Source organism: Dictyostelium purpureum (genome assembly GCF_000190715.1).
Source record: "Dictyostelium purpureum unplaced genomic scaffold DICPUscaffold_67, whole genome shotgun sequence".
Lineage (NCBI taxonomy): Eukaryota > Evosea > Eumycetozoa > Dictyosteliales > Dictyosteliaceae > Dictyostelium > Dictyostelium purpureum.
In genome coordinates this window covers 19,547-28,419 of record NW_003519404.1, presented here as the reverse complement: position 1 = coordinate 28,419, position 8,873 = coordinate 19,547, and the positions used below count along the sequence as shown (strand labels likewise).

Below are 8,873 nucleotides of genomic sequence, written 5' to 3'. Positions count from 1 at the left end.
CCCATTTTTGATTGGGCCAGACCGTTGGGGTGTAGGCCATGCTACTATTCTTGTTGATTGGGGGTAGACTCTTGTGTGCAGCCTGATGTAACCATTATTGATTGGGCCAGAACGTTGTGTGTAAGAAACCCCGCTATTATTGCTAGTTGGGGTAGACTGTTGAGTGCAGGTGATGTAGCCATTATTGATTGGGCCCGAATCTTGTGTGTTGGCAATACTGCTATTATTATTGACTGGGGTAGCATGTTGAGTATAGTTGATGTTACTATTATTGTTGCTATTATTGTTATTGTTATTGTTATTGTTGTTGTAAGCAAAGTATTTATTTATAAAATAAATTATTGAAAAACTAATAGTAACAAATAGAAAAACAATTATTAAATTATTCATTTTTAAATGGTTATTAATAAATAGTTATGTGATTAGGTAAATTATTTTATATATATATAAAATTATTGTTATTATAAAAATTTATTAAATGTGAGAAATATTATAATAAAAAAAATAAAATTATATGATTATTTGTATGTGAATAAAATAATAAATTAAAAAAAAAAAAATTCTTTTTTATTTTTTTAATATTTATCAATTAATTTTTTTTTTTTTTTAATTGTTTTAGAATTTGAAACAAATAAATTTTTTTTTTTCAAATATAAATTTTTAAAAAATAAAAAATAATTAATAAAAAATAATTAATAAAAAATAAAAAATAAAAAATAAAAAATAAAAAATAAAAAATAAAAAATAAAAAATAAAAAATAAAAAAAAAAAGATAAATAATAATTATAATATTAATTTAGGTATTATAATTTGAGTTAATTTAAATTTCACAATAACATTTTTGATTTGTTTGAGACAAATGAGTTTGAATGAATTATTATCACCTGGTGTGATTGAGAGTGAGCTTTGCTCATTGTTATCTGATGAAATGGTTTTGAAATAAGTCCTAGATTCTAAATGCCATGTCTTTACCATCACAGAAAGAAATATCGGCCGATGAACCTAAACTTTACCAAACTCTTCTTTCCTTCCATTATATTGAACTGAAATAACAGTTGAATCTTCATTTAGTGCCAAAAAATTCACGAGATTAAATAATTTCACTTAATTTCTTTTGCAAAATAAAAACCGAGTTTCCATTAGTATTTGTACTATATCTAACTAATAACAATAAGGATTTTATACATTTTTTTTCATAAATTAATCTTTTTGTTCGTAAAGTGGTGTAATTTGGATGAGATCTGGATTTGTATTGATACATTCAAAACACCTTTTGTTTGCACTATAACTAACAAAATTAACTTTTGGTGTAACATATCCCATCCTCTAAATACACATTCCATTCCAAAATCAGTAGCCCATATAAAGCTTCCTAAGTCATATGAAAATCCAATAATAGACTCTCTATCTAAAAGATTAAAATCATAATTTTCAAAACTTATTAGAAACTGTTGAAATATAGATAGAAAATATTTAATAAAATAAAAAAAAAAATTATTTTTATTGTTTATTTTTTATTTATTTATTTTTAAAAATAGCATTTAATAGTAGTAACAACGGCATCAGTGATAGTGGCACCAATACTCCTTCACTTTCAACCCAATCATCAAAAACTGATTTAACATCTTCAGTTAGCAGTATAAGTAGCAATATCAGTACAAGCAGCAACAGAGTACAAGTAGTAATATTAGCACAAGTAATGTAGGCAAAGGTACCACAGGTAATAGCATTAGTACAAGCAGTAATATTGGAAAAAATGCTACTACCACTACCACCACCACTGTTAGTCATAATAAAACGCCATCTACATCATCAGCATCCTCAATTTCTTCAGGTGCAGCAACTACAATAAGTCCAATTAAAAAAGTTTCACATCAACATACAAACTCTTTATCATCAATACCACCATCAATAGTCGGTGGCAGTGGAAGTGCAGCATCATCTTCAACAAACAGTAACAGCAGTTCACCAAACCTTACATCATTAACACCCTCACCAGTTAGACCATCTTTGAACCACACAGTTTCAGCATCAACATTAATATCCAAATTTAATCAGTTTGAAAATAACAATAATCAATCACCCTCAACTGCGAATTGGAAAAGTGGAGTCGAAAAAAATAAACAAACCCCTGTAAAAAAATCGGTTTCTATATTTGAAAAGAAATCATAACCCAATATAACAAATTAAACATATAAATGGCCTTTCTACTACACACACCCATTAACTGTTTTTAATAATAAAATTATTAATGTATTTTTATAAAACCTTGAAAAAAAATGTGGTGAGGGTGTACCAGAAAATGTATTTTTTTTTGATGAAACAATCTTAGAAAGAGTGTAAGTCCAAAATTAAACAATAGAAAGAGTGTAAACTTTAATAAATTATCAAATGAGGTTATACCAAATATGGATATTCAAGATAATGATGAGGAGGTCGAAGAAGATGCCGAAGTAGTATCAAGACCAAGAAAGAATTCTACAGCATTGTATTTATCAAGAGTAGGACGTAATAGACCCAACTCTTGGAATACTAATAAAAAACAGGCACCAAAAAATCATACATTATAAAAAAAAAAAAAAATATTAATTATAGCTTTATTTGTATATAGGATAATTTTGAAAAAAAGGTCTTAGCTATGGAAACCATAATTGCTAATATGGAATCCAAAAACAATAGCCCAAAAGCTTATCATGATAATAACTTCAAGAAAATTATTTTCTGGTTTATTATTATAGAAATAATATTAGCAACAAATTTAATCAACCAAATTTTTTCATCCGACACTTTGTCTGAAAAGGCAATGAGTTTGGTTTATTCTTTCTTAATTTCAATAATGTAAGTTGTTCATTTTTAATATATATATATTTATTTATTATTGGGTATTAAAATTTATATTTTCATTTTAGAATCTATACTTTTGCAAAATTATATAGAATTACCTGTGTAAAATTAAGAAATTATAATGAAAAAAATTTAAAAAAATTATATTGCGGTCTCGAAAGATTATTCGAGGAAAGAAAACGTGTGACGGATTACGAACACACAAAAAAACTTATCCAAAATTATGAAAATTTTAAAAGAAAAAGTAGGTATAGGATAGTATTTATTATTTAAATATTATTTTTTTTAGATTTTTAATATAATAGATATCAAAAGTTGACATCGTCAATACCAAGCTAATGATGGAGGATGGTAATACAGTTATTCATTAATTAATAATTCATTATTCAATTTTAATTTTATTTCCTCATATAATAAAAATAATAATAGGAATACAACCACCGTAATGTAGCCAAAAAAAAATTGGAAGACCCATTGAACCAAAATGTTCACCATATTAATAAAACAAAATTGATAATAGACCAAGAAATTAAGTAGTTATTAAAGAAAATATCCATAGAGAAGTACATAGAAGCTATTACAATGAAAAAAATTCCTGTTTTAATCATTAGTTACAATAATAAGTAATATTATAACAAAGCTAAACTAACTTTGGATGTCCGTACAATGCAAGTTAAAAGTATTACTATAGTATTATAAAATTAAAAAACTAAAATAAAAGTTTTTGTTTTTTTTTTTATTTCTTTTTTTTTTTTTTTAATTAAAAAAAAAAATTTTATTAGATGTAATTAATTAAATTATTTATATATTGTTGATTGTTATTTATATATTATTAAATGTTAAATTTAGTAGTTATTCTTTTGATTCTGTATTAGATTTATTGGCAGGTGAAGTTGGTACAGCTGCAGAGGTATAATTAAAAGAAACTGGGATTGGAGGTGAAAGTTGTGGTGGTACCAATGGTGAGGTGTTATTATTAATATTAGATGGTGATGGTGGTGTTAAACTATTTGTTGATGATGATGGTGTAGAAGATGGTGATTTCTTTTTAAATATTGAGTTCCAAATTGATGATGAGCTATTTTCTGAATTTAATGTTCTGCCTGGTGTAGTACTACCGCCAATGGTATTACTATTGGCACCGACTAAAGAATTTGGTGATTGATTAAATGGAGAACCTGATAAAATCAATGGCTCGGCTTTAACACTATTATTTAACTCTTTGGTACTTTTTTTAGTATTGTTATAAAGATTTGAAGTTAAAGGAGTTGGTGTAGTATGATAATTGAGTTTATTAGTTGAGGCTGTATTTGAATTATTTGATGTTAAATGAGCACTACCACTATTACCACCACCACCTCTAATAACTCTTGCAACACGAGCACCAGAGTTTTCAGGTTGATTTGAGTTAACTCTTTCGAGCTCATTTTTAATACGTTCAAATTCTACTGTAAGGGTTTGATGATTAATTGCTAATTTATATTGATTCTCTTGATTAATTGCTATAGTATTTTCTAAACTGATAATATGTTCGCCTCTGAGGGTGTGTAATTTCTTTAATCTATCAATCTCTGATTTGAGCTTATTATTTTCATTATTTAATTGGTGTTTTAATGATGTCATTTCGTCAAGTTTTGTTTGAATTAACATTGTCTCTTGATCATTTCCACCTGGTTTATTGGCACGCTTCAAACGGTCAGTGAGTGTAGCATTACGATCTTGATATTCGTCTAAAACCAATTCTAAATCAATAACCTTTTGACATCTATTTTCGAGATCTCTTAAGAGTGATTCTTTGAGGGTACCAAATTCTAAAAGTTTAAGATTTGTTTGTTCTCTTAAAAGATTTAACTCTTCTTCCATTCTTTGTCTTGTTTCCTCTTCAATGTCTTCGATTCTCGATTTTAATTTAGTATTTTCATGTCTAACAGTTTCCAAATGAACCTTTTGTTCAGAGTTTTCTGAAACTAACTTTCTAAGTTGTTCAGCTTGTAACATCATTTCGGCTGGAAGCTCGTCGTCGAGATTTCTTGGATCTACAACAAAACTACTGCTAATTCTTTGACTTTCTAATAATTGTTCGATTTCTAAATCTTTTTGCATTGCTAAATTCTCTTTTGCAATTCTATAACTTTCAAATTCATGTTCAATCTCTTTGATACGATCTTTTAATACTTGATTTTCGGCCTCTAAAACTTGTTCATTATTACTTTGAGCTGTGGTACTTGCACTATTACCGTTGATATCTTCTGAAATATTCAATGAGATGATTGGTGAACTATTAGCACCTGCATTTGAACCACCAACAATCGATTTTGATGATTTTGCTGCTACTGCTTTTGATGGAGTTCTTTGTAAAAGTTTTAACTGTTCTGCTTTCTCTTCCCATTCATCGGCGTGCTTGGAAACAAATGCTGATGGATCCTCTCTATCAGTACGAGAACTTGGTGAAACTTCTGATCTACCAACTGAAGCATCATTACCAGGGTTGGAAGATTGTTTACTGAATTTTTCTTGAAGAATTGTAAATTCTGATTTAATACTTTGATTTTCGGATTGAAGACCTTCAATAGTAAGGGCCTGTTCAGAAATTTCGAACCTCGATTTGTCAAGAATTAATTTCATTTCGGATATTTGAGTATTCAACACACTATTTTCATTTGTAATGGTTTGATAAAGTGATGAGTATTTATTTGCACTATCTCTAAGAGCATTCATTGCCTCCAATTCTTGATCCTTATCTTGAATTTGCTCTTGAGCTATTTCTAATTGTTCTAAAAGTTCTCTCTTCTCCTCTTCTTTTTTAAATAATTGCTTTTCTAATGAAATGCATTTTTCTTGTAATGCTTTTAATGCTTGATCGTTTTCGCTATTGGCAGAAGCACTTGAAGCAGATTGTGAACCAGACGAACGAGGGGCACCACCAACAGACTCCAACTCCTTAATATAACCTTTGAGACTTTCGATTTCGTTTTCTGCTTTTGATAAGAGAATTTTAAGTTCTGCAGCACTTCTTTCTTGATTAATTTTAGCCTTATTCTTAATGTTTTTAGCTCTACTACCAAATCTAAGTGTGGAAACTGTTTCGGCTTCGTTGTAGCTGGAAGGTGAGCAATTTATAATTAATGTAGTTCTACTGTTACCACCCAATGACTCTTGAAGAACACGAGTTAACTTTGAATCTCTGTATGGGATATGTGCTGATTTACCATCAGTCAATGCATTGATTACATTACCCAATGATGACAATGATTTATTAATCATTTTAGCTTCGTCTAATGTTAAACCTTGTGCACCTGTTTTTGAAATCTTTTCTGAACCTGCTAAATCGACCAAATATAATTTACCTGTTTTGACTGATCCTTCTTTTAAATTTTTTTGCTGAATAGTTAAAATAAAAATACTGTGACTTCTAGATGATTCAGCATTCATTTCTAAAAAAAAATAAACAAATAAGTAAATTTTGTTTTGGCACAAATAAAAAGTTGATAAACTCAATACATACTTGTTTCTGCAATAGCTCTATTAGCTTGACCATTTCTAATTACATTTAAGATATCATGTTCACCATAGATATATGCCTCTGTAGTACCATCAACCCAAACACCTTTACCTTTTTCCTCTCTAACCTTTAAATTATCCTTTTTAGCTATATATTATTAAATATTTTAATGAAAAATTAATATTTAAACCTAAATGTAATAGTGTGTTGAAAATCTAAAAATGATAAATATTTACTATCTAACAAATCCCTAATTCTTTCCATATAAATTTCGATATAACTGGCTTTAACAATAAACTCTATATTTTCATCTGCATTTGAAATACATTCAAAAACTGTTTGAATCATTCTAGGAATTACACCTTTAAGTTCTTGATCATCGATTGATGGACCCTGCATTGTGTGAGTTTTACCTATATTATTATTTTATATTAATATTTATCCTTTAATATATTTTTAATTATTTATAAATATTTTACCTGAAGAAGTTTGACCATATACAAAAATAGTACCATTATAACCTGCCATGATATCTTCGATTACTGGTTTTGCAGCATCATCATAAACTTCTTTTTGTGTGCATTGATCATGAAAAACACGATCAAATGTAAATGTATGATTTGATTCTGCACCATTTATACTAACACTTTGATTATCTGCGGCCACAGACACAATTGAACAACCACCTTGTGCTAATTCATTTTTATTTTGAGGTCTAAATCTACAAACTACTCTAATTGATGACATTTTATTGTTACAAATAAAAACCTATTTCCTATTTTTCTGTTTCCTATTTCCTTTTTTTTTTTTTTTATTAAACTTTAATTTTAAAAAAAAAAACAAATAAAAATAAAATAAAAAAAAAAAAAAGTCGTGTGCTTATATAAAAATTATAACAATGTCAATATATACTGTGTGTGTGTATTCTGAATTGTTTTTTTATATAAATAATAAATAAATAAATAAATAAATAAATAAAAAAAGTAGATTGAATTATAATAAATATTTTTTTAAAATATTTATTATTACCTCTTTATTATGTGATTATATATGTTATTATATAAAAATGGGCTTTTTCTTTTTTCCTTTTTTCTTTCTTATGTTGGTTATTAGTATAAGTTATTAGTTATTAGTTTTTATTTTTTTTTAATATTATATATTATAATTGATTGGTAACAAAGTATTATTATTATTGTACTAATTATAATTATTGTGGATTATATAAAACAAAATATATCAACAAATAAATTATTATAAAATTTTTATAAAAAAAAATTTTAAAAAAATAAAATAAAAAATAAAAAAATAATTTTAAAAAAAATATTTTTTTTTTTTTTTTTGATATTATGTGATTTTTAAAACTCTACCATTAAATAAAATAAATAACAATAATAATTATAGTATAATATATACTATTATAATTATTATATTTAAATAGAAACTTACAATTTGGGTTTTTATTATTCCTTTTATTATTATATTTTTTAAATTTGTTGTTTTAAAATTTAATTATTCAATTTTATTATTTTTTCATAAACACACACCACGCATAATAATAAATAAATAATTTTTCTGGGGTGTATTTAAATTATTAATAAAAAAAAATAAAAAAAAAAAACTTTAAAATGGGTGTGTTAAAAAATATCTACAAATAAATATAGAAACATTTTAAAAAAAAAAAACAATTGAATGTGTCTTTTTTCAAATAAAATTTAAAAAATCAATATTTAAAAAAATCAAAATTTATGTTCCTATTAATGATTCCATTCTTATAAACAATCAATAAACTATCAAAATAAAAAGAAACTCTGCTATGGAACAAATGAAATTTCTATTTTTGTGGTATTTGTTTTGAAAAATATAAAAAGTGTAAAAATAAATAAAAGATGTGACAGACGACTTAAATTTCTATTTTTAAATTTTTTTTTTTTAGTTTTTTATATATTTATAATATATCTATAAATATATTATTTTATTTATATTCTTTTTTTGCATATTATTATCGTTTCTATATTACTTTTTTTTTTTTTTTAAAAAAATTTAATTTTTTAATTTTTAAATTCCTTTTTTTTTTTATTTTTTTTTTTTATTTTTTTTTTAGTTGTTTATTTGATTTATTTTATTTGATTTATTTTTGTAACTCTTTTAATAAAGATAATTTGGTGAGACTGTTTCCACTGAATGAATGGATTTGATCGGTGTAGTTATTAATTTGGTTGGTGAGAAGGAGTGAAGTAAGTTTTGATGGTGGATTGAGTGGTTTGATCATTGAAGCTAATTCGTCTTCATCTACTTTTTGACCTTCTAAGAATTTTTGTTGGATATAGTTTGTTTTTTGAGTTTGAATATTTCTTTGATAGGTGTAAACTTTATTGAGTTCTTGGTTGAGAGATTCTAAACTATCGGTCATACCTTCAACGACTTTTTCTAAATAAATATTGTTGCTGATGTTTAATCTATCGAAACTTGATGAAAGGTTATCTGATGCACCATCAAATTCATATAAAAGAGCGTTGATTAATTTGAG

The 8,873-nt window shown here is 25.8% G+C and overlaps 5 protein-coding genes across 5 annotated transcripts in view; 2 read left to right on the top strand and 3 right to left on the bottom strand.

Annotated features, from left to right (window-relative positions):
* DICPUDRAFT_77216 (uncharacterized protein) overlaps nucleotides 1-390 on the bottom strand; it is a gene marked incomplete at both ends in the record, with an annotated part of 1,836 nt that extends 1,446 nt beyond the window's left edge. The window contains one exon of the mRNA XM_003286276.1: nucleotides 93-390. Coding sequence (XP_003286324.1) covers nucleotides 93-390 — 298 coding nt within the window. The remainder of the gene's footprint in view (nucleotides 1-92) is intronic.
* A 469-nt stretch (nucleotides 391-859) lies between these two features.
* DICPUDRAFT_77215 (uncharacterized protein) lies at nucleotides 860-2,172 on the top strand (the record flags this gene model as incomplete). Its single annotated transcript, XM_003286299.1, has 3 exons — nucleotides 860-899; nucleotides 1,539-1,701; nucleotides 1,734-2,172. The coding sequence occupies 3 exons, from the start codon at nucleotides 860-862 to the stop codon at nucleotides 2,170-2,172; spliced, it is 642 nt and encodes a 213-aa protein (XP_003286347.1).
* A 236-nt stretch (nucleotides 2,173-2,408) lies between these two features.
* Nucleotides 2,409-3,163, top strand: DICPUDRAFT_77214 (uncharacterized protein; the record flags this gene model as incomplete). The annotated part of the gene is made up of 4 exons (XM_003286298.1): nucleotides 2,409-2,501; nucleotides 2,612-2,838; nucleotides 2,910-3,088; nucleotides 3,150-3,163. 4 exons carry the CDS (start codon nucleotides 2,409-2,411, stop codon nucleotides 3,161-3,163), a joined length of 513 nt encoding a protein of 170 aa, XP_003286346.1.
* Nucleotides 3,164-3,602: 439 nt separating this feature from the next.
* Nucleotides 3,603-7,093, bottom strand: DICPUDRAFT_94142 (uncharacterized protein; the record flags this gene model as incomplete). Its single annotated transcript, XM_003286275.1, has 4 exons — nucleotides 3,603-6,278; nucleotides 6,350-6,493; nucleotides 6,583-6,759; nucleotides 6,826-7,093. 4 exons carry the CDS (start codon nucleotides 7,091-7,093, stop codon nucleotides 3,697-3,699), a joined length of 3,171 nt encoding a protein of 1,056 aa, XP_003286323.1. The 3' UTR covers nucleotides 3,603-3,696.
* A 1,381-nt stretch (nucleotides 7,094-8,474) lies between these two features.
* Nucleotides 8,475-8,873, bottom strand: part of DICPUDRAFT_30756 (uncharacterized protein) — a gene marked incomplete at both ends in the record, with an annotated part of 1,336 nt that continues 937 nt past the window's right edge. Inside the window, one exon of the mRNA XM_003286274.1 lies at nucleotides 8,475-8,827. Coding sequence (XP_003286322.1) covers nucleotides 8,475-8,827 — 353 coding nt within the window. The remainder of the gene's footprint in view (nucleotides 8,828-8,873) is intronic.